General features: G+C 33.5%; 1 protein-coding gene across 11 annotated transcripts in view; it reads left to right on the top strand.

Annotated features, from left to right (window-relative positions):
- The window catches only part of LCORL (ligand dependent nuclear receptor corepressor like), a 122,893-nt gene that overhangs the window by 64,024 nt on the left and 33,018 nt on the right, over positions 1 to 25,851 (top strand). For 9 of the 11 annotated variants that reach the window (XM_019744436.2, XM_019744431.2, XM_074321707.1 and 6 more), the window contains 2 exons: positions 14,024 to 14,275; positions 24,836 to 24,929. In XM_019744436.2, coding sequence (XP_019599995.1) covers positions 14,024 to 14,275; positions 24,836 to 24,929 — 346 coding nt within the window. The remainder of the gene's footprint in view (positions 1 to 14,023; positions 14,276 to 24,835; positions 24,930 to 25,851) is intronic. The other 2 variants (XM_074321726.1, XM_074321730.1) reach the window with 1 other exon arrangement.

Raw genomic sequence — 25,851 nt, 5'->3', positions numbered from 1 at the left:
TGTACTTTACCTATTCATCTCTCCACCCCTTGCCCCCAATCTGTGTCAAACACTGATCTTTTTACTGTCTCCATAGTTGTGCTTTGTTCCAGAATGTCATATATTTGGAACCATACAGTATGTAGCCTTTTTAGATTCGCTTCTGTCACTTAGCAATATGCATTTAAGGTTCCTCTATGTCTTTTTGTAGCTTAATAGCTCCTTTTTTTTTTTTTATTACTGAGTAATATCCCATGATGTGGGTATACCAGTTTGTTTAATCATTCATTTATTGAAGGACATCATGGTTGCCTTCAGTTTTTACCAATTATAAATAAAGCTGCTATAAGTATTCACAGGTTCATGTATGGACCTAAGTTTTCAACTCATTTGGGCAAATATCTAGGATTGCAATTCCTGGATCTTGTGCTAAGACTGTTGAGCTTTTCATTCTTGACAGTCTTTCACGAACCAAAATTTTTTTTTATTTTAATGTAGTCCATCTTTTTTTTCCCATGCATCATGCTTTGTTGTTTTATTTAAAAAGTCATTGTCAAGCCCAAGGTCACCAAGATTTTCTCCTATGTTATCTTCTAGTAGTTTTATAGTTGTGTTTTACATTTAGGTATATGATCTATTTGGAGTTCATTATTGTAAAAGGGTAAGGCCTGTTTCTAGGTCATTTCTTTACATGTAGTTGTCCAGTTATTCCAAAACCATTTGTTGAAATAACTGTCCTTTCTCCATTTTGATTATCTCTTGCACCTTTATCAAAGATAGGTTGATCTTATGAGGTGTGATCAAACAATACAGTGAATGTTTAAATAAAAAATGTATTACAGTAAAAGACGCATTGCCATTAATCCCCTTTAAAATAGTCCCCCTCACTTCGAACACACCTCATCATTCTTCACACTTTCTGAAGCAGTTCTGGAAGTCCTCTTTCATGTCTTTAGTTGTGCTGTCATAGCTGCCTTGAAGTCCTGAATCATTTTGACTTTGGGAAAGAGCCAGAAGTCACATGGTGCCAGATTCAGTGAATAAGGTGCATGAGTACACACCGTAATGTTTTTAGTTGACAGAAATTGCCATATACCAGAAGTGATATGTGACATGGAGCATTGTCATGGAGGATGATTTACAACACACTTTAAAACACATCTTCTCTCCACCATAGCTCACACCCGACTGCACCAAACAAGTTGAAACTTGTCAGACACTATTAATAAGGTTCAGTGCACCACTTCCTGTATTGAAAATCCCTTCCTTTCCATTGGATGGCACTCGACAGCAGCATTCACCATATTTTGTGATCACAACAGAAAGGCTCCATGTCACACAATGCTTCTGGTATGGTAATTTCTGTCAAATAAAAACATCATGGTGTGTCCTCATCCACCTTATTCACTGGATCTGGCACCGTGCAACTTCTGGTTTTCCTCAAAGTCAAAATGACCATGAAAGGTAAATATTTTGAATTGATTCAAGACATCGAGGCAGCCACGACAGTACCACTAAAGATACTCAAGAAAGAGGACTTGCAGAACTGCTTCAGAAAGTGACAAGAACGATGGATAAGTGTGTTCAAAGCGAGGGAGAGTATTTTTAGGGGGATTAATGGCAATGTGGCTTTAACAGTAATAAATTTTTTTATTTAAACATTCACCATATTGTTTGGTCATACTTCGTATACTTTATTCTCATGTACATGGAACATTCACACAAAAAATTTATATGCTAAGTCAAGATGAAATCCTAAACAAGTTCCTTAAAGTGGAAACAATACCAAAAAAAAAAAAATTTTTTTCATCAAAATGCAATAAAGATAGAAATGAGTAACAAACAAAAAAATTAAGTCTTGTCCACCTGCAATGTAAACGTCATTTTAAACAACTTTAGGGTAAAAGGGAAGAAAACAAAATTGTAGAATTTCTAAAACATATTAATAATGAAAATGCTTATCTCTTAATAATCTACGGAATACAATTAAAACAGTGATTAGAAAAATAATTAGTCTTTAATATTTTATCAACAAATAAAGAGTGAGAATCAAATTCTTATTTTAAAAAAAGCGTCTAGAGAAAAAAACACAAAGTAAATCAGGATAAAGAACAAAGAAAGAAATAATGAGGATTGAAGCAAAAATTAATGAGATGGAAGAAAAATATTAGGACTAAAAAATGAATACAAAAATTGCTTTTTCTTTGAAATAGTCAACAAAACAGATAAACCACCGGTTAACCAATTGGCCAGGAACAGGGCAGGGTAGTGCAGAGGGAAAAAGCTCAAATATACAAGATAGAACAAGGAGGAAATAACCATTGAAACAGAATTTTAAAAGTCATAAGATTGTATTTTGTACAACTTAGATGAAATAAATAATTACATAGGAAAATCCAGTTTACCAAAATTGTCTCTGAAAGAAAAAGTTTAATCTGGCCTTTTTTTAAGAAGTAGAAAAAAGTTTTAAGAAAATTCAACAGAAGCACCTAGCCCAGAAGATGTAAAAGTTAGATTTTACCAAACCTTCTGACATCAGCTAATCTCAATGCTCTGTAAATTTTTCCAGAAATGAAAAAAGAAAGTTCCCAAGTTATTTTTTACGTGAGTATGATATTGATCTAGACAAAAATCTTACATAGTTCACACACAGCTACAGAACAATCTCACATCAATATGAAAATATCAAACAGAATTCTACAACACAGTAAGAAAATAATACATCATGGTCAAGTGAGAATTGTTCCAGGATTGCAAAATTGTTGTGTTAGGAAATCTGTTAATGTAATCTACCTTTTAATGTAAGGAGGAACCAAAAAAATGCAGTTCATCTCCACTGATGCTAGAAAGACCCTCGACAAAATTCAACACATGTTCCTGGTAAAAATAGTCTATAAAAAAAGGAATTGATACATATTTATTTAATGTGATAAAACATACATACCCTAGTTTAAAATACAGCATAACACTTAATATGGCAACACAGGCAGCATTCTCACTAAAATTAGAACAATACAGGATTGTCCTCTGTCTGCACTATTTAACATTGTGTTGGAGGTTTGGGCTTGTGCAATTAGACAAGAGCAAACGGTTTAGATTCATAAGAACTGGAAAACAAGAAATATGACTCGTTCTCATTGCAAATGATAATAGAAAACCAAGAGCTTTGATAATAAAAATAATTCAAACAGTAAAAGAAATCAGTGAAGTATCAAGATATAAAATAAACAATCAATGACTTTCATGTACACATAATCAGATGATATAATGCCATTTACAATAGTAAAAACAAAGATAGCTCAAGTCACCATGCATCCTTCTTGCAGTGTGTGAGCCAGACAAAGTCCCTGCCCACCTGCTCTCTAGTTCTTGAGTCTCTTCACCTTTGAGATGCCTGAGACTGTTGTCTTCCAGGCAGAAATTGCCCAGCTCATGTCTCATATCAATACCTTCCATTCCAACAAGGAAATTTTCCTTCGGGAATTGATCGGTAATGCTTCTGATGCTTTGAATAAGATGTGCTATGAGAGTCAATAATCCTACTTTTTAGAATTTACCTGAAGGTACTTGTTTAACATGAAAATAGATATGCACGAAATTATTCACTGCAATATTTATAATAGTAAAATATTAGAAATCAGTTACATGCCCACCCATTGGAGACAGGTTGACTAGTCTGTGATAGAAACATAAAAAGGATTACCATGGAATAAAGAACATCTCTATGAACTGATAAGAGTGATTCCTTTGCGGTATATTTTTAAGTGAAAAAAGCAAAAAGTAAAAAGAGTATATATATACAGTATGAGTATATATGAGAGTATATTTAGTATGTTAACTTTTAAGAAAGAAGAGGAAAGAAGAATATACCGTGTTTCTCCGAAAATAAGACCTATCTGGATAATCAGCTCTAATGAGTCTTTTGGAGTAAAAATTAATATAAGACCTGGTCTTATTTTGTTATAATATAAGCCTGGGTCTTTAATCTAATCTAATATAAAATATAATACTGGGTCTTATATTAATTTTTGCTCCAAAAGACGCATTAGATCTGATTGTCTGGCTAGGTCTTATTTTCAGGGAAACACGGTATGAATCTGTTTCCTTATTTTTACACAAAAAAACACAAAAGGATAAACTAGAAACTAATGAAATTGGTTGCTTTGGAAGTGGTGGAAAAATAAAGAAAAATAAGTGGTACTTCTCAGAGTCTTACATGGTTTTGACTTATGGGACATGTTAATTAAAATTTTTCTTAATGAAATTAAATCAATAAGGATGGGGGAGGGAATCCTGTGATTGATTACAAACAAAACAAATGAACCTAAACTGTATATCATATTGATAATACAGAACACAGAAAAAAATAATTCAAATAACTAACAGTAATCTGTATTCTCAGTATTCTCCGTAGGATATATTTTAAAGTTAAACATTTTTTATTAGTGGTATTGGTTTATTCTGAGAATTTTTACTGTCAGAGAAGGGAATAAAAATATGGAATGGAAGAAGAAAAAGAAGAGCCCTGTGGTATTAGAGGTATCAGTATGAACTCATTTAAATATGTGTGTGTGTGTGTGTGTGTGTGTGTGTGTGTGTGAGAGAGAGAGAGAGAGAGAGAGAGAGAGAGAGAGAGTTGGCTGGGAGTGAGGGGCATCTATGAGCTTTGCCTGCTATAAAATTCTAGAAGCAATGCCACTAATAGCAATGACCATACTTAGCATCCAGACCTTGATGTGTAAATAGCAATCTCTACATGAAGGAAAAGTAGGATGTTTGGAATACGGATTGAAAAAGGAGGAAGGGGACATGGAATATCTCTTTATCTGCCCCAAAATAGGAAGTTCTCAAAAACAAGACCAATATGAAAGGGTTTCCCCTGGCTAAATTTGGAAAAACTTATTCATTAAAACAAATAATGATGGCACAGATAATAATACTGAATAACAAGAAACAATCCATGAGTCCATAGTGATAAAAACAAAAAAGAAAACAATAACAACAACAAAAAGATGGTGAGGGTCACAAAAGAGAAAGCATTTCTTTTTTAAGTATACTAATATAAAACTAGAATGATGAATAGAATTACGGAATTAACATTTTTACATCCATTAGTGTAACAACTGATTCTGGCAGGAATCAGCTATTGCCAAAACCATTGAACAAATAAAAGATTTGGGGGGAACAAGATACTCACATGAAAGTGACACTCCCAGATTACTGACTACAAAGAAGAAAAGATAACTTGACAATGGAGATATTTGTTGGATGCCGCCTTAAGGCAAGTGGTCAGCAGCAGCACTAATATTGGGACCAAGTGATCGATACACCAAGGGGCATGCCACCTGGGTGTGATTTTTGTCAAAAATGATTCACCAAAACCTAAATCATGAGAAATGGCACTCAAATTGGGGGACATGCTACAAAATAAATGGCAAGATAGTCAAGAAAAGGCAAGAGAAAAGAGTAGGGACATATGATATGATCCTTGATTGTACCCTGAGATTGTGGAGGGGAAAGCTGTAAAAACATAATTGGGAAAGTTAGGGACTTTATTGTTTGTGTTAGTTTTCTTAAAAAGGATAATGGCATTATAGTTATGGATGGTGATGTCCTTGTTTTTTTTATTACTCAAGTACTTAGGGTTAAAGCTTCATGATATCAGCAACTTTTAAATGCTTCACCTATAAATAACCTGTGTGAGTGTATATAAAACAAATGACACAAAGTATGAACAGTTGTTGACTCTATAGAGGTAAAATACTGTAGAAGTACATTGTATTCTTCTTTCAACTTTTCTTTAGATAGAAAGTTTTAGAAATGAAATATTTGGTGGAAAAATAAAAGGCGAAGGCAAGAACCGTATGCCATAAAGGGTTCCATATGACTTTGCTTTCCTTTTTATCTTTCATTATATCATTGTCTGCATTAATATGATACTTGTTATTAAATGATGTCAATGTATGTCAGAGTTCTTTATGTACTGTAAAGTGTTGTGTCAGTGTTAATTGTTGTTAATACAGTCATCAAGCAAGGAGAGAAGGGGAATGGAGATGGAAAAAGAGAAGATAACAAAAATGCCACCATACTGGCCTTTAACATTTTTTTGTGGGATTAGTGACTTATATTTCCCACATTGACCATCTCATAATTGATACAACCCGAACAGGTATTCTTAGATTGATTCCAAAAGCAGCTATCCCTCTTCAGTAAATAATAGTATTATATGCTACCTATCAGTGTGGGAGAATACTAAATAGATGTGTGAATACAAAGAAGTTGGAATCAGTTGGTCCCTGGTAATTCACATCTCTCTCATATGCAAAATACACTCACCCCTGCCCAAAGACCTCCAAGAGTCTTATTACAGTATCATCTCAAAGCCTGCACTCTTGTTGTCTAACTCAGGTGAGGCTTCCTTCACTACAGCACATCAGGTACAGTTCCCAGTGGTGGGGCAAGCCTAGAAAAACCACTGTAAACATTCTTGTTCAGAAACGGGGGGAAATGGGATGCACACAATTGTTCCATAGCAATTGTGAAATCCAACTGGGCAAGTATTGGAAGTTCCTTGATTAGATCTTAAGGCCTAGGAGTAATTCCTTTTGGCTTCTTAGATCTGTCCCTTGGGCCTGGGTTCCGCTCTCTGAGTTATCTTTCCCTCCTATTTTTCTTTTATTTGAGCTATAATCCACATACTACAAAATATACTTTTTAAAAGTATACAATTCAGTGGTTTTTAGTATACTCATTCATAAGCTTTGCAACCATCACTGCTGATTCTAGAACATTGTCATCACCCTAAAAAAGAAACCCATTAACAGATGAGCACTCACTTCTCATACTTTTCTTACCCTACTCCAGGCTCTGGCAACCACTGATCTACTTTCTGTCTCTATAGATTTGCCTGTTTTAGACATTTCATGTAAATGCAATCATACAATCTGCAGCCTTCATTTAGTGCAGAGGTGTCAAAACTGTGGCCCCCCACGGGCCAACTGCAGCCCGCAATCTATTGTTAATTGGCCTGCAGCAAATTCCAAAAATGTATTTAGTTTACTTAAATAAACCAGGTGAGGCAATTTGTACTTCACTTCAAGTGAGTGGCCCGGCTGTTTGTGTGTTTTACCACATATGGCCCTTGGTAAAAAACGTTGAAAAAAGTTTGGGCACCCCTGATTTAGTGTAATGTTTTTGAAGTTCATCCTTGTTGTAGCACACATCAGTTCTTCATTCCTTTTTATGACTGAATAATACTCTGTTGTATGGATATACCACCTTGTATTTATACATTCATCAATTCATTTTAATTGTTTCTACTTTTTGGCTATTATGAATAATGCTGCTATGAACATTCATGCACACCTTTTTGTTTGGACACATGTTTTCAGTTTTTCTTGGTATATGTTAATACCTAGGAGTGGAATTTGTTGGATCTTATAGTAATTCTATGTTTACATTTTTGAAGAACTGCCATTGTGTTTTCCAAAGTGGCTAAACCATTTTGCATTCCCACCAGCAGTGTATGCGTATAAGGGTACAAATTTCTCCACATCCTCACTAGCACTTGTTCTCTACATTTCTTATCACATAAGAACCAAATAGAAATTCTGGAGTTGAAAAGTACCCTAACTAAAATGCAAAATTCACTAGATGGATACAAGAGCAGATTTCAGCTGGCAGAAAAAAAGAATGTGAAATGGCATCTCATTGCAGTTTTGATTTGCATTTCTCTAAATGACTAATGATAATAAATATCTTGTCACGTGCTTATTGGCCATCAATAATATTTTCTTTGGAGAAATGTCTACTCAAATCATTAACCAATTTTTAATTAGGCATTTATCTTTTTATTGTTGAGTTGGAAGAGTTATTTTTATACTGTGGATACTAGTCCGTTATGAGATACATGATTTATAAATATTTACTCCCATTGTTTGGACTGTTTTTACTACTTCATAGTGTCTTTCAAGCCTAAAAGTTTAATTTTGATCAAGTCCATTATACCTTTTTTGTTGCTTGTGCTTTAAGTGTCAAATCTAAGGAATTGTTGCCTTAATCCAAGGTCATGAAGATTTACACATAAGTTTTCTTCTAAAATTTTTATAGTTTTAACTCCTATATTTAGGTCTTTAATGCATTTTGAGTTAATCGTTGTAAATGGTATGAGGTGTGGATTTGATTTACTATTAGGTCCTTTCATTAGGTCAGGTCTGTTAGTAAAAAAAAAAAAAAAATTCTATTTTTGTTTATCTGAGAATGTCTAAATTTCTCCTTTACAAAGGATAGTTTTGCTGAATATAGAATTCTTAGTTGATAGTCTTTTTCCTTCAATTCCTTGAATATGGCATCCCACTGACTTCCGGCTTTCATGATTTCTGATGTGATATTGATTGTTAATCTCATTGAGGGTCCCTTGTGTGTGATGAGTTGATTTATTTTTTTGTTGCATTCAAGATTTATTCTTTGTCTTTGGTATTTGACTGATGGATTAGAATGCATCTAAATGTGTCTAGATGCATCCAAAGGTGACTTCTTTTATTTTGCTTGGATTTTGTTGGGCTTGGTGTAGATAAATGTTTTCCATCAAGTTTGGGACATTGTCAGCCACCATTTTCTTCTAATATTTTTTGTGCCTCTCTCTCTCATTCTAGGACTACCATTTGTGAATGTTGTGTGAATGTTGGTACACTTGATGGTATCCCACAGGTCTCTGAGGCTCTGTTCAATTTTCTTTCTTTTTTAAAGAGAACTTAGCAGTTGTCTTCCTTCCTTTCTTTTATCCTCCTATCTTTGTTCCTTCCTCTCCTCTCCTCCCCTCCCAGCCTTCCTTCCTTCCTTCCTTCTTCCCTTCTTTCCTTCCTTTTTTTCTTCCTGCCCTTCCCTCAGATTGGGTAATCTCAATTGGCCTATTTTCAAGTTCACTCATTCTTTTTTTCTGCCAGCTGAAATCTGCTATTGTATCCATCTAGTGAATTTTGCATTTCAGTTAGTGTACTTTTCAACTCCAGAATTTCTGTTTGATTCTTTGTAAAAACTTCTATTTATTTATATTATTATTTAGTGAGATATTCTCATGATTCTTTCCTTTATTCCATTATACAAGGTTTCTTTAGTTCTTCAAACATATTTAAAATAGCTGATTTCAAGTTTTTGTCTAGTAAGTCCAATATCTCCACTTTTCTCAGAGAGAGTTTCTGTTGGCTTTTTTCTTCCCATGTGTGGACTGTACTTTCATGTTTTTTGCATTTACTATGTTTTGTTTAAACATCTAGATATTTTACATAATACAATGTTAGTTACAACTGTGGAGATCAGATTATCCCCTACCTAAGGGTTAGTTGTTTGTTTGTTTGTTTGTTTGTTTAGTGACTTTTCTTAACTAATTCTGTGAAGTTACTTTTTTTATATTTTGTTATTTTGTGGCTACTGACATCTCTGCTGTGTTAGCTTAGTGGTCAACTAATGATAGAACAGAGATTTCCTTAAATTTCTAGAACCATAAGATTCTTAGTCTTTGCCTAAGGACTGTGTGTGTTGGAGAAGGCTACCTCAAAACTGAGATGGGAGGATGGGAATAGGGTAATTTGAAATACCACTTGTTTTTACTGAGATTTTACCAATGTTGTTGAGTGGACATTTTCTGGAAAGATTTCGGTTAATTCCAGAGTTCTTTTGTTTAGTAGAGTGAAATCTTTCCTACAAAAATATGAAAATTAAAAATTCACACAAGACCCACAACATTAATAAGAAAGTCAAATTTGAAGAAAACGTATCAGCTTCCTAAAGCATATTTTCCTGCTTGTTTCCCTGATTTGGTCTTTGCCCAACCTTTCTTCAGTTTAGCCACATTTGCTCTCTGTATTGACTGGAAATTTTCAAAGCAATCAAGACCTGGTTTCTTTTCGTGTAACAGTCTTTCCTTTAGTTTATCTATCTTCTTACAATGCATCTTATTGGCAAGATGAAACCAGAAGGCATCTCAACACTTTGCTTAGACATTTCCTTAGATAGATTACCCAACTCATTAGGCACATTTTTTTTTTACTTTCCAAGTTACTACAGACAACAGTGTTGTCTTTTTGCCATTATATAATAAGTATATCCTTTCTTTCACTTTCCAATAACATTTACCTCATTTTCCTACAAGTCTTCACCATTCAGCTTTATCAAAGACCATGAGGTATCAATTAACAACTTTTTCAAGGTACTTCAGGCTTACGTTAGTACCATCTGCTTCTAAATGTACACCTACATTTTAGGTTTTAATTACAGCAGCATCCCAGTACTATATATCAAAATCTGTATTATTATCTAGTGCTATTTAACAAACTACCTCCAAAATTTAGTAGTTTATTATCTCACATTTTCTCTGAGCTGGAAATCTGAGTGGCTCAGCTGGATGCTCCTGGCTCATTTTCTCACTTGGTAGTAGTGGGTCTACCAAGTCAGGTAGGGTTGTTGTCATCTGGGATTTGACTGATCTAGAGTATCTTCCAAGTTCAGTCATTTTGCTGTTTGCAGGAAACTTTAGTTCCTCTCTGTATGAGCCTCACCATATATCTGCTCACAGTATGGCTCCCTCCAGAGTAAGTAATGAGAGAGACAGAGAGATGGGAGGACGAGTAGGGGTGGGGGCTAGGGTAGGCAGCAAACACCAGCATTCAAGAGTATCCAGGATAGAAATCACATTCATTTATAAGCTAATATCAGAAGCGACATACATTTCAGCAATATGCTGTTAATCACACATACCACCTCTGATAGAACATGGAAGGGACTATATACAACAGTATGAAACCAGGAGGTGGAAGTCATTGAGGACCATCTCGATACTGGCTACCACAAATAGCATGTTAAACTTTTGAATTATTAGGTTGGTGCAAAGGTAATTGCAGTTTAAAAAGTTAAAAAAAAAAAAAAAAAATTGCAAAAACCGCAATTACTTTTGCACCAACCTAATAGTTAAATTTGAAAAGTGAAAAGACAAAAAAAATAAGTTTGTTTTGTCTTCTTTGGGGCAATAGACATCATTTCCATGTGGCAACATTGTCTCTTCTATCCAAATATTTATTACTTGCCTGACCTTCGAAAACACTTGCATTTATAATCCCTGGCCTAGATCTTTAATTAACCCATTTGCTTTTTTGTAGTTATGGCAGGATGCACAAGTAATTTAGAAGGCTCACTAATTAGCAGCTGAGCAGCATTTTCTTTGTCTCTGTCTCTTTTTTATTTTATTTTATTTTATTAAAAAAATTTTTTTTGCCAGGTCCTTTGGTCTCACACACATAGACTTACTATTCCCCAGTGTAAAGGGACAAAAACTGAGCAGTGAATAGAATATAGTAGTGCTATATTCTGCTTTAATCTTAGCTCTAAACTCAACCCTGTTTAGTATAGTCCTCATCACCTGTTACAAGTCTGATTATGCTTTTGTTCTTTTTGGTGAATTTATTTGTTTTTAATTATAAGATGACATTAGTCAATAAATTGTAGGACAGTTAAATACCTAAAAGTCCAGTATCTTTTTTTAACACATAATGGAAAACAAAATTAGGCTTGAAAAAAGGAGAAGTAGAATGTTCACAGAAACCTTCAAAGATTCCTAGAGGTAATAATCAAGAATTGGGAATCTTTATGTGCAACCTGGAAATTTCTTGTTTTGATAAATCACTTTACTTAGGTTACATGTGTTAATATTATCTATTCTGGACCAAAAAGTAAAACATGGGTTTAGAAATTATGTTCTTTTTATTTTCTCAGTTAGTTAATAATTTTATGTTTGCCTTAATATTTTTACTTATTTGACATATTTTGATATAAATAAAATATAAATTGCAGTCTGCATCTTTTTGTTTCTCATTACTTCCACTATAACCTAAGAACTAACATTTATCATACTGTTTAAATGCCAAGTACAGGAGTTTATTTTATCTGTAATCTCCTATAACCTTAAAATACCTTGTGAGCAAGCCCTATTATGGTTTTCAAGGTTCTGTTATCATTTCCATTTTTATAACAGAGAAACTAAAACATGGAGGGAATGATATGTATCTAGCCTAAGTTCATAAATATTACTAAGATTCCAGTCTATGAGCTAAGTCTTTTTTTCCCAATATCCCAAAACAAATTCTGTCTCTCTTCCCTACCGGCTTCAAAGAATAAATGTGAAGGCTGAAATGATACTTTTCTTATAGTAACAGTCCCTTTTCTCAGATGTTTCTTCAGACTTTAAAAATTCTTTATTTTACAAGATGTAGTATGATGGAGATGTTCATTATGTAGCATCTCCAACAGGTTCGAAACAGCACCCTGTGATCAAATATATTGATATTTCTGCAGGTCCATAAATAGATTCATGTCAGCTTAGGCCACATTTTGCTACTAAATGTGGTGGTAGTCATGGTTGAGGTGTTTGTTGCTTCTTCTCACCTCCAAATGGTATGTTTTTAAACCTTTTTGCATTTTAGAATCATGGATCTATAATGATAAATGCTAGTTGGAAGGCTTGCCTTCAGATGTCTTAGACAAGTGTTCTTGCTAATACTGAACCCCCAAACTGAGGAGACTTAACCCTTCAGTCTCAGACAGCCCTGGATCAGGGCAGGCCTAGTCACATAGCATTGATCTGCCTAGGTAATAATTGAGGTATTTGAGGAGCAAAGAACTAGTATCTTAAGTAGGCCCACTTCTAAAAGGAATAAGTATATGTAGCCTAACCAGGTATGCTTAGTCATCCTTCTCAATTTACCAACCAACCATTCTGCCTCTGAAGGAGCAGAGTAAATAAAAGGATTGGAATGAGACCAAAAGTGTGTATGTGAAAAGCCACTACCAACCCTCCTTCCCAATACCAAAACTCTTCATCACTTTTATGTACTGTGTTTATAAGTGGTCTGTCACTATTCCACGCCTCTCACTATAAAATCAGTCAATTGTTTTGACCTCTTATACAAGTTTCAAGCAGAATTGTATGTCACTGCTGACCTTCATTATAGTTGATAATAGCTGATACGGCTTATCAGCATGTTTGGGGATCAAGGATTTATTAAGACCCTTAATAATGATATTGCCATTTTTATAGGAGAATCTTAGTACATGCTTGCTGAAATATTTAGGAGTGAAATGGCATAGTTCTACAATTTACTTTTTAGCAGTTCTGCAAAAAAAATGTTAAAGCAAATGTGGCAGAATACTAACAATTCTTGAATCTTGGTGGAGGCTCTCTGTATGATTTTACTGTTCTTTATTTTTTCTTTATGATTGAAATTTCTCTGTAAAAAGTTGAGGAAAGAAAAAAAATCCTTGATGATAACATTCAAGCTATATATGAAATGCACATTTGACAGAAATGAAGAATTTAATGGTAATTAACAGTTATGAGCATTTAGATGTTTTCTTTAATAGTTAATGCATGTACTTTGTGTAAGTTAAAAATTGTTTGATTACTTATATATATAATTTATGTTCACATTCTGTTTTAATATCTAGTAGAGTACATTTGAATTAAAACTAAAAATAAGCTGTTCTGCTCCTCTAATTCTTTATTTGTATTTTAATTTGAGACCTAAGAAGTGATTAAATACGCCAAGTTTAGGGTTGTTATATTATAAGCTGATTAAATCTATAAGGTTTCTACCGTTTTCCCCCGAAAATAAGACCTAACCAGACAATCAGCTCTGATGCGACTTTTGGAGCAAAAATTAGTAAAAGACCCGGTCTTATTTTTACTATAATATAAGATTGGGTCTTATATAATATAATAAATAATATAATATAATACTGGGTATAATATAATATAGTGAAATATAATATAATACTAGGTCTTATATTAATTTTTGCTCCAAAAGATGCATTAGAGCTGATTGTCCGGCTAGGTCTTATTTTTGGGGAAACAGTATTCTAAGTCTAAGAAACCTTTGGCAATTACGGACTGACGCTAAAAGACTCTGAAATCATTCATTTATAATAAAAATTAAGTTTAAATATTGTTTTTCTGCATTTCATGTTTTAATGCTTATTATATTTATTTCTTCCCTAGATCTTCCTCAGAACTGTGATCCTAACATTCCCCTAGTTGCTCAGGAATTAATGAAAAAGATGATACGTCAGTTTGCAATTGAGTATATTTCAAAAAGTGGTAAAATTCAAGAGAATAGAAATGGTTCAATTGGACCAAGTCTAATATGTAAAAGTATCCAAATGAATCAAGCAGAAAACTCCCTTCAGGAAGAACAGGAAGGCCCCTTAGACCTCACTGTGAATCGAATGCAAGAACAAAATACTCAGCAAGGTAAGGCTTTTTGTATGTGTATAATACATAAGTTTATGTTTTAATATTCTTAAATATATGTGCCCTTATAGTCATAAAGAGATTTTAGAAATAATGTTAATTGTAATTAGCCTGTGTAATATGGACTAGTGAGAAAGGCTAAATTAGAACTTTTGTATTGCATTTGACTTTTGTCTATAAAAGTAGAAATTTGAGCTGCTCTCAGTCTCTTTTCACGATAAGATGTATGCTGAGAGAACCCTAACAAGCAACTTAAAAGCGAAGTATGCAAATAAAGAGATGTATGTGATAAAAAGTTATTTTTAAAATGTACAGCTAAGAACATTGATTAAGCACTTGCTATTCGGTTTTGCACTTAGGTGAAAAATAAAAAGAAATAGATGATTTATCTTCTATTGTTGATGATATAACTGGGGAAATACAAAAGTTAATACATATGATAAATATAATGTAGTCATGTAACTATACAATGATCCATTTTTCATAAGAATCTGAATGATGGAGGCTGTGTTGGACTTCTCTAATAGTTAATTGAAGGAAAAGCCATGACTTACAGAGGGAAGGAAGGAAGGGCCTTTAAGTGCTCGTGGAAGTGCCAAATAAGTGTTTGCCTTGAGAAGAGAGAAGAACAAGTAGCTTTTGTTAACACAAGTTAAGGATGTTATTGTCAGTCCTTGAAGCCAGAAAAATATCAGCATTGAAATGTTTGATCACAGAAGGCAGTGCGGTGTTTGGGGCACTACAGAAAAGTACACTCATTGTTTAAAGGAGACAGACTTTTCAGTATGTGAGACAGATTAAAATTGAGAGGGAGCTGAAATACAGAAATAATTTTCTTTAATTTTATATGAGTTTATGTGGAAAGAGATGAGATATTAGACAGTTTATACGACAAAAAAATGTCAAGGATGACTACAGTATAAGGCTTAAGGAAAAAATACGTAAGTTTTAGAAGTTAAAAAGCATAGGATTTTTAGAACTCTTTTTGTTTTGATTTTCCATGTTTCACACCTCATGTCTCTCTTCTTCTGTGGGAGGCAGTTCAGTGTTCTAAAGAGACTACAACGTAGGCTTTGGTATCTGACAGACTTGTGGTTGAAATTGCAGCTCTGCTACTTAATAACTTAAACAACTAACTTTACCTATTGGAACTTTCATTTCCCCATTGTTATTTGGCAATAATAATAACAAACTCATTGAAGCAATGGGAAAGTTAAATATAAAGTAAAAGATACTCAAGCACTAGTCTCATGAAAGATAATAATGTAAATTATTTAAATCATTGTGATATCCTAGGGAAGTGCACAAATATGTACATGAATATCCTGAGGTTGAAAAAAGTAGTGATAGTGGACATAAATCTGTACTTTATAGTCTTGTTTATGATTTTAATTTTGGCAGATGACCTCTCATGTGACTTCAGTTCTTCAGGATAGGGATCATTTAGTCTAGTGTGGCTTGTAGAGTAGAGAGCAAAAGAGAATGGTAAAGATGTGACTGAAAAAATGGGTAGGGACCAGATTATGAGAAGGCCATGTAGAATATATTAAGGATTTTGACTTTTCTTAGGGCTACAGAAAGCTGCTAGATTGCTTTAAGCACAGAGTAAAAAAATCAGATTTTCTTTTATAAAACCGTTCTGCTGCAGTGTAGGTTGGTAGTCTCTACCATTGCTTACACGCACACCAAACTTTTTAACAAATGGAGCACATACCCTCTGATGCATTTGTGTCCACACGTGTGTGTGTATATGTATGTATACACACTAATACTTTATATGTGCTCATCTTTCCACAAATTAAAATTTTAAAGTTGAAGTAAAGATGTTATAATTTTCAAATGTCTTGCTAATTATAACTTCCCCACAAGTGTCTTATTACATAACATAGACTTCATGAGAGTATTATTAGTAATGATATAAGGTATAAATCAATATTGCAAATCTCTTTCTTAAGAATTAAACAAAATATTTGGCCTGATTTCACTTACAACATAATCAATAAAGTGCTCATACTAGTAATAGCAGTGTTAGTTCTGCCTGTATTTGTTATTTGCTAATGCTTAACATTTTTCATATTATTTTCATTCTGTAATTTCTTAACAGTACCCATAAAAGCCAGTTGTTCATTTTGTGAGTTCCTTTGTTCAAATTAGATAATGTAATTCATTGATCCAATAAATAATTTAATCATAATAATATGAATAATTTATGGAAAGTCTAACCTATAAATATATAAAATTATCAACCCCAAAGAGTTTTACAGGTTACTTTATATAAGCTGTAAGCAATAGATAATTCCTATCTATAACAGACTATTTAAAGAATAGCAAAGAGAAATGTTGGTATAATCTTTATACCAAAATCAGACAGAGACAGCAAAAGAAAGAAAAGTTGCAAACCAGTCTTATTTACAATCCTAGGTATAAAAATCCTAAATAAATATTAGCAAATTAAATATAGTAAAGTATAAAAACATGATAGATCATGACCAAAGGAGCACAACTGATTCTACATTTGAAAAGCCCTTATGATTTTTCACATTACCAGAAAAAAGAAAAACTATATCATCCTTATAGATATAGAAAAAAATACTGACACGTTTATGATAGAAATGCTTATCAAACCAAGAATATATGAGCACGTTCACTACCAGAAACATCATAACCTAATGATTTAAAGTAATGTAGCAGGCACAATGCACACTCTCACCAATTTTTAAAATTTAAGAGAGGTCCTGACTCATGATGAGGAAAAAAATAGAAGTATGAAAATAAGCAGTATTAATATGTTATAAGGAAAGAATGAGCAAAATTGTATTTGCTTAGAAACAATATGATTGTGTATGTAGAAAATATAAAAAATAATATTTAGGTAAACTTTTAAAACTGATGAAAAAGTTCAGAAAAGATACTACTCACAAGATCAGTGTACAAGTATACTACCTATCAGCAACCACTCAATTAGAAAATGTAGTTTAAAAGGAATCTCATCAACAATAGCAACAAAAGCAAGAAAAACATTAAAACACCTAAGAATGAAACTAATAAACTGTTTAAGACCTTATGGAGAACATTATAAAACTTTATTGAAGGACATTAAAGAAGACTCCCAAAATGAGTGGTTATATTTTCAATGAATGGGAAGACTAAAAAAATGGCAAAATCCACTGTACTTACAAATTCAGTGTCATTCCTGTCAAAATTCTGGTAGTGTTTATTGTAAAACAATGACTTGCCAAACCTTAAAATTCATGAGCAATACTTAATGTGCCAAGAATAGCTAAGTCAAGGTGGTGAGGGACTTGCTCTAAAACATATCAAGACGTACCAGGTCGGACAATTAAGTTCACGCATTCATCCTAGAAAAAGTGCTACATACCTCATTGTCTAATATCACTATGGTCACCTTCGAAGTAATCCCCTTGGGAAGCTATGCACCGATGCCAGCACCTAGTCCACCCTTCAAAGCAATTTTGGAACCCGTTTTCTGGAATGGCCATCAGAGCTGTCATCGTGTTACCCTTGATGTCCTTAATGTCATCAAAATGTCTTCCTTTCAATATTTCCTTTATCTGCGGATAAAGAAAGAAGTCATTAGGGGCCAGATCAGGTGAGTAGAGAGGGTGTTCCAATACAGTTATTTGTTTACTGGCTAAAACTCTCTCACAGACAGTGCTGTGTGAGTTGGTGCATTGTCGTGATGCAAGAGCCATGAATTGTTGGCGAAAAGTTCAGGTGCTCTTAACTTTTTCACGCAGCCTTTTCAGAACTTCCAAGTAATACGCTTAGTTAACTGTCCAGTTGGTACAGGTTCATAATGAATAATCACTTTGATACCAAAAAGGTTAGCAAGATCGTTGCAACAAGTTCGCAAGCTTAATTGTCAGACCTTGTATTTAGTGCAGTGATTCAAATGGTGCAGATTAGCAAGCCCAGAAACTAAACATTAGTGGAATCTTGGTACAAGACAAAGATGTCATTATAAATTAGGGAAGGATGGCCTATTCAATAAATGGTTCTGGGGCAATTGATTATCCACATGAAACAAACAAAATAGTTGGATCTGTACCTCACACCACTCACAAAATTCCAGTTGGGTTAAAGGGCTAAATGGGAAAAGAAAAACTGAACGTTAGAAAAGATATAGGATTATATCTGAATGAATTCAAAATAAGAAAGAATTTCTCAAGATGCAAAATTATCAGTCTGTACAACAATTTTGTAAATTTGACTATACTGAAATATAAAACTGAAGTATTATAAAAATCAGTGTGAACAGAACAAGCCTCAAATTTGGAGACTGTTTAAACCTGATGTAACTGTCAACTGTTCAACCAACAAAACAAAACTACAGCCAATGAGAAAAATGCAACTCAGTAAAAAAAAATAGGCAAAAACAATTTTCAGAAGATAACAAATTAACCAAATAACCAAAGAAAAAAGATGCTCAAAAAATTAGCCTGCCCAGTGTCCATCCCAATATAGGGTTCTTTTATTCTGTAGTATAAGAGATGATAATTTAACTCCTGATTGACAATAAACTTGCAAAAATATTTTGTTTGACACCTCTGACAGTTAAGCTCGTATTTCTGAAACATCTCTATATTTTCTCCATCTGCAACAATATTTTACTTTATAGTACTGCAAATATTTGTAGAAATGATTATATCTCCAAGACTTCTCTTTTCCATGTTAACCTTGGGGTTGTTTTTCCCATTATTTCCCATTATCTTTTTTACAAACTTGTGCTGTAAATATGTGTTGAAACTATTATGTTATTTTCCTACACCTATTTTCCATGCAAATCTTTTTAGCTTCTTTAATTGTTCTTCATAAGTCAGTTTTCATACTTCTCATTTTCTTTGCCCTGTCTTCCACAAACCTAGACTGACTTAAAATATAGTCACCCTGACGGAAACATTTGCGTTGTACTTTCTAACAAGGTATTTTAATATTAGAAATATTTCTTTTTGTACCTTCATTTCTGCAGATTTATATAAATGCTCTGAACCTCAGAAACTGGGAGCAAGTAAGTCTTGCATTGCTTGTACCAGTAATTCTTTTTTGTCCTGGCACACTTAAGTTAAAAAACAGATAGAAATACTATTGGCATAGCAAAACTCTTTTTTAATTTAAGTGTCAATCTAGGGCCAAAGTAAAACTTCTCCTGAATTCCAAAGCACAGGAAAAATGTGCAGTTTATGGACCTTTATCATTAGCATGACAGCCATGAGGAATTTACCAGTCCTGTACAAAACAAGATCACACGTGGGCAGAGATGAACCAGTAGCACTTCGCTGGCCTGCTGGTGTCGTTTTCTGCTGTGAGGTCCAGTGAGTATCCTGGTGGAGCTTTATTATAGTAAATTTCTCACTGCATTGTAATTGTTTCCATGTTTATCTCCCCACTGCAATCTACCCTTGTCTGTTCACTTGTATCCCCCCTGCATGTATGGTGTGTGACATATTGGATTTATTGAATTAAAATTCTTCACTATTTTCAAATGCTACTGACAACTAAAATGAGATTTGATCATTGGATTTGTGATTTTTTTTGGCATTGAAATTTTTTATTTTAAACATTTTGGATGGAAAATACCCTGAAATATCTTGATACTTCCTTAAACAACATATGGAACAGTAAGTGTCATAATGAAGATTAATTATTGTACTGCCTTTTAATGACTTGAGATTTTTAGAATTGTTTTCCTTTAATATAACTGGCAATAAATAGGGGGGAAAAAATTTAAAAATTATTACTTCACACTTCAATGGCTATAATATACCAGTCATTTTCTAGACACAAAGGAAACAGTAGGAAACAAGATAGAAAATGTTCCTCCCCTCATGGGACTTGTATTCTAGTGGGGTAAACAAAGAAAAGATAAATATATCAGTAAAAAATAATTTCACAAGATAATAAAACCTACAGTGGAAATAAAACACAGTAACAGGGAAGAGTAATGCAATGGCAGGTGAGAAGAGGTTACTATGTTGGAATAAATAATCAGGCAAAACCTCTGAGGTGATTTGTCCAGTCTACAACCAGTCAATGGAAACAATTTGTGTTTATTATTAGACACATATTCAAATATACAGAAAAATACACCACAATAATCTTGTTCCTGTCACCCGGAACTAATTTGTTATTTGATCATATTGGCTTCTGATATGTTTTCTGATAAGGAACTATCACATCCTTTCATTTATTCTTGGAAGCAACCACTGATAATACATACTTGTGCATGTGTAAGCAAAATAGTTATGTGTCCTTTAAAAATTTATGTAAATGCACTCTTGTTAATTTACTCCTGAAACTTGCTTTTCTTACTCATCAGATTAGCAAAAATTAAAAATCTCAACAACACCAAGTATTATCAGGGATATGGGAAACATTTGAAATTGTATATAGCCTATTGTCTGGCACTTACACTTCTGGATGTATCTTAGAAAAAATCTTATACATGAGCACAAGAAAATATTTGGCAGGATTTTATTTCAGCATCATTTATAGTTGTGGAAAACTAAAACAACCTAGGTACGTACCACTTGGTAAATAAATTTCAGTCTCTCCCTTTCTCTCCTGCTTGTTCTATATTGCCCTAGCGCATTTAGCATAATGAGGACTTAGTTTTTATCCACTGAGTTAATCATTAGCACTTTGGAAATATATACACAAAAAAATATATTTTTGTGTATATGTTTTTTGTGTACATGTCATATATTATGAAACGATAGCTCCGTTGTGAAGGAGTGATGCTCATAGATGTAGTTACCATTCAGCTAGCTAGAGCAACAGCAGGAGCAAGAAAATGCCCTTTAACACCCCCCACCCTCCACACACACATACACATTCCTGATCTTCCTTTTTCTCATCTTCCTTCCCAAGTTCGCTCTCTCCTTCTCTTACTGTTTTTGCTTTTCTAATTCAGACAGTCCTAGGGGTAACTCTTTATGACATTTCTAGCTCTTGAGCTACTGCCTTTATGATGGAAAAGGGAATCATAGTATCAGCAAAATACAAAAAAAAAAAAGTATACGTGATAATACTACAAACAGAAAGTGAGATTTTCTATAGACTAAAATTTATCTAGAAATCCTTTACTTATGTATTTATGTATCTTATATTCATTACATAAATGTTCATTGACAAAAGAATTTTACTGTGGCAGAAACATGTTGAAGGAGTATATTTTCCATTTTCACTAGGTAACAGACTATAATGTTACTTTTGTTAGCAAATACTTTCAGCATAAAATTTAATATGGACAACCTAGGTTTCTATTGGGAAAAAAAGCATTTCTCACCTAGGTCACTGTTTAGAGTTCCTAAAGAAGGGGACAGGGGTATAGATCTGATTTGGGTAGCTCTCTTAAAGATGGAACAGGCCTTATTGTCAAGCTCATCCTCCAGATTAAAATTAGCTATAACCAGGGCTGTGTGTGGCTGTCAATGAAGCAGTCAAGGAGTGATCCAAAAAGGACAAGATTCCCTTTATTGCCCTAGCTAGGGAGCTATAGCCTAGTTTGCACAGTTAAAGTTAAGCGGAGAAAGAAGAGATTCTCTGTGCCTGCTTCTTTCTGAAATAATTGACTTTAAATTGACCATATCAAAAGTCTAGAAGACTTTAGAATTGGAGATTTTTCATTAATTCATTCTGTAATTCATTCTGTAACTAGGAATAACAGACTTATAGAAAGTGTGTTTTACATGCTACAAACCATATAAAACATAAGCAAAATCAAAACTAGTGAATTGAATTACAAATCTGAATATGGATTTAGGTAGTTAGGATTTTTTTTAAGGTGGTAGTCTTACAAGGTCTTGAAATAGTAAAATTTTAATTGCTGAAGGAGAGAAATGAGATAGTAAAAGAGAAGACAGCATTGATTTCTTCTAGTAGGTTATAGCCCTCTATTATTACTTATAGAATACAAGTGAAAAAGTCAAGATCTCTGATCTTGAAGAATTCAGTCTCATGGGAGAAAAAGACATGCGAATCAATAAATGCATGAGAGTGTCATAAGTGTTATTGGATACTGTTGACTCAAGGGAGACAGTAATTAGCCTCCACTTGGAGGGTTCACAATCTTTAAAGATGAGTAGGAGTTTGACAAGTTAAAAAGGTGGAAAGCACATTCTAGGCAGAGGGAACCATGCACTGAATTTTGAGAGACCTGGCACCACATAGCATGTTTGAGGAACTACAAGTGGCTAGATACACAGGAAGTGTGAGTTGGAGACTAAGCATACAGTTGGGTTGGATGGATAAACTGGGACAAGATACTTTATTTAACAATTTTTTAAAGTATGATGTTCTGTATACTTTATCTGTCCATTCTCCCCTTTTACCCTTTTAATCTAGGCATTCTAACCTCTAGCCATACTGAATTTCTTCCAGTTCTTCAAAAGTCTGTGCACCAAATATTTATTGAACACTTATTATGTGCTAGGCATTATTCTAGGCAGTGGATATACATCAGTAAATAAAATAGACATAACTGTCTGCCTTCACATAGCTTATAGTCTCATGGCTAACACTGGTAAGTATAAAAACAAGTAGAATACAGCCTGCTAAATGCTAAATAATACAGGTAAGTGTTGCAGCTATAGGAACCTAGAATAATGATGATCAACAAAGTCCAAGTTGTATCCTGAATGATTGAATGATGAGTAAGAAACGGTGAGAATTAGGATGAATGTGGGGTAGAAGAAGGCTAGGAGTGTCCCAGGAAGAGGAAACGAACTGAAAGTGTGAAAGCCTAGAGATGAGAAATGCATAGCAGGTTCCTTGCTCCTCTACAGGTTTCCTTGTTCCTCTACTCTTCACCCCTTGCAGTCCATTCTCCCCACACCACACTGATGCTTTAAAAACAAGTTAAAGTTGTTTCAGTCTTATGCTCAAAATTGTCCAATGATTCCTGTCTCTTTCAAAGTAAAATTGAGATTTCTTACCCTGGCCTACAAGGCCCAATGTGATCTGTCTTCCTCCATTTCTTTCCTCATCTCACTCAGCCTGGTTTACTCTACTCCAGCCACCCTGGCATCTTCGCTCTTTCTCAAACATTCCAGACATGCTTGCATATCACAGCCTTTGCACAAACTTCCTTCTAGAAGCCCCCATATAATTTCCTTGGTTTGTACCCTCACTTTGTTCAGGACTGTTCAAGTCAAAGAGGCCGGTACTGGTAATCCTCAATAAAATAGCAGCGTCCTTAGCCCACCCTTCTTCTGTCATCTTATTCTGCTTTATTTTTCTTAAGTAGAACTTACCATCAACCTGAAATACGAAATATGTTTGGTGGTGGTGGTGCTGATAGTGTATGAATTATCTCACTAGGCCCTAAGCATCATGAGAATAGGTATTTCGTATGCTGATTTTACTCTGCTCTCCAACTCCTTAAAATTGTGCTTTGTACATAGTACACACTCAAAATTAGTATTGAATTATGCATAGTAGGTTATAGGTGGTACGTTTCCTTTCATTTATTTGTATCTTATCCAGGGCATGTAAGTATTAGGTAGATTTACATGGTAATAGTAACACTCAGTTGAATTTTTTTAAAAACCCAGTTGTATTTTTGAGTACATTTTTTAAGTATGTATTTTCCTATAATGATTCCTTTCTTACAGCTTCAGTTTTCAGTGTTTTTTTTTGTTTGTTTGTTTGTTTTTTGCTGTCAGTAAACATATATTAACAGTGTTATTGTGCTGTGTTTTAAATTCATAGTTTATTTTTATTTTTGATCTGGAAGTTTGTCAGATTAACAATATGTCTGAATCATTGAAATTCTATTTATATAAATTCAGTATTATAATAGTAATAAAAATAACTACATTTTAATAACAAATACTTAAGCAGTTGTTTTCTACCAGGTTATTTTCCCTAAACTTACATTTTTATAAGTTATATCTTTATTCAATCACAGATATAACCACAGCATATTACATAGGCAATGATTCAACTGTTGTACATTTCAGTTATTTAAAATAGTAAAATTTTACACTGAGAGTTCTAAAAATACATTGGTTATACATAGTCATTGTTTACCTAAAGTATTTTACCTAAAGTACTTACTTTTACCTAAAGTAAAAGTTCCACATATTACTAGGCTTAGTAAATGCTAATATTGCCCTCTGTTCATTATTTTCTATGCGCTCTGTTTTGTGCAATTTACATCATTCCTACTTTCCCAAAGAATTGTCTGTGCAGTCTTGAGTAGAAAATAGCCATGGATGAGCATTCAATTTGGCAGTTCACTGCAAAACAGTGGGAAAGGTGACCAAGGAGTGATTTTAAACAGATTTTATATCATAGCCTGTTTGTTTCTTCATGTCACTTGGCAGTATCAGCTCCTTCGGTGTTCTTTTTTCCTCTGTAGTGCCTTCCCAGTCATGTCCTATTGCTAAAGCCACAAAATGAGATGGTAATGGCCACATGTCAAATACAAATGTTAATATTTAAGTCATGAATTAGTAGATCAGCAAAGTATGAATATTAAAATGTAAGGATTACCTACCTGTCACAAATATAAAGTTTTTTCTCTTACAAAAATTATAGGGGATGGAGTGTTAGATCTCTCTACAAAGAAAACCAGCATAAAATCTGAAGAGTCATCCATATGTGATCCTTCTTCTGAAAATTCAATGGCTGGGTAAGCAATATCTAGGAAATATAATTTAATATTAGTATAAAATTACCTCTGCAGAGAACTCTTAATACTACTGTGAGTAGACTGACATATATAGTTTTCCTCCGAATTTTTTTCACTCATAAGTGTGTGTCTCTCATACCTTCCATTTGTCCTTTCTCTTTCTTTTTTATTCTTTCTGTTAAAGAAAAGTTATCAGAACAATCACCAAACTTTAGTTCATGTTACTAAAATGAACTATCAACCATAGAATACAAACTTAAGAAGCAGGACAAGTAAGGAGAATTTTAAGTTTAATATTTAGGAGGCAATTTTAAGGGAAATATATAATTTCACTATTTATTTTTTTAAATAACAAATTGTAAAAATACTATATTTACAAATTGTTAGAGTGTTTATATTTTTTCCATTGAACTTTAGGTGTGGTGGCAGATTATTTAATATATCTAGTAATCACCACAAAAAGTCCTTTTATGCTTTGGTTAAAAGCTGTTATTAAATTTAATAAATAATTAGTGAAATGCTGTTCTGTTGGATTTTTGGATTTTATTTTATTTTATTTTTTTTGCATCTTCCCATTAACAAACTACACAGGAAGCTTTCTGTCACTTTTAAATCTTAGAAATAGAGTGTAATTTGTTTCAACTAAAACTAGTAGCTTTTGAGTCATGAGGTATAGTAAGCTTTCTGTTTGAGAAACTTTGAAATTACGATGATACATTTGAAGTAAAAATAACATAATATCTAAAATCATTTTACCCAAATACAACTTATCTGCTTGTTTCAAATTGTAAGTTTTTGTCTAGAGAAAAATTGATCTTGTGGAAATATGGGGTATTTGTGTTTGGAAATATTCTTGCTGCTACAAATTTCCTTTAAAGGGGTTGACTCTTTTATTACTTGTTTAGCGGTAACGTCACGTTTC

Source organism: Rhinolophus sinicus, linkage group LG02 (genome assembly GCF_036562045.2).
Source record: "Rhinolophus sinicus isolate RSC01 linkage group LG02, ASM3656204v1, whole genome shotgun sequence".
In the NCBI taxonomy this organism is placed as follows: domain Eukaryota; kingdom Metazoa; phylum Chordata; class Mammalia; order Chiroptera; family Rhinolophidae; genus Rhinolophus; species Rhinolophus sinicus.
Note: the sequence above shows the minus strand (reverse complement) of the source record. Positions and strands in the feature narration are given on the sequence as shown.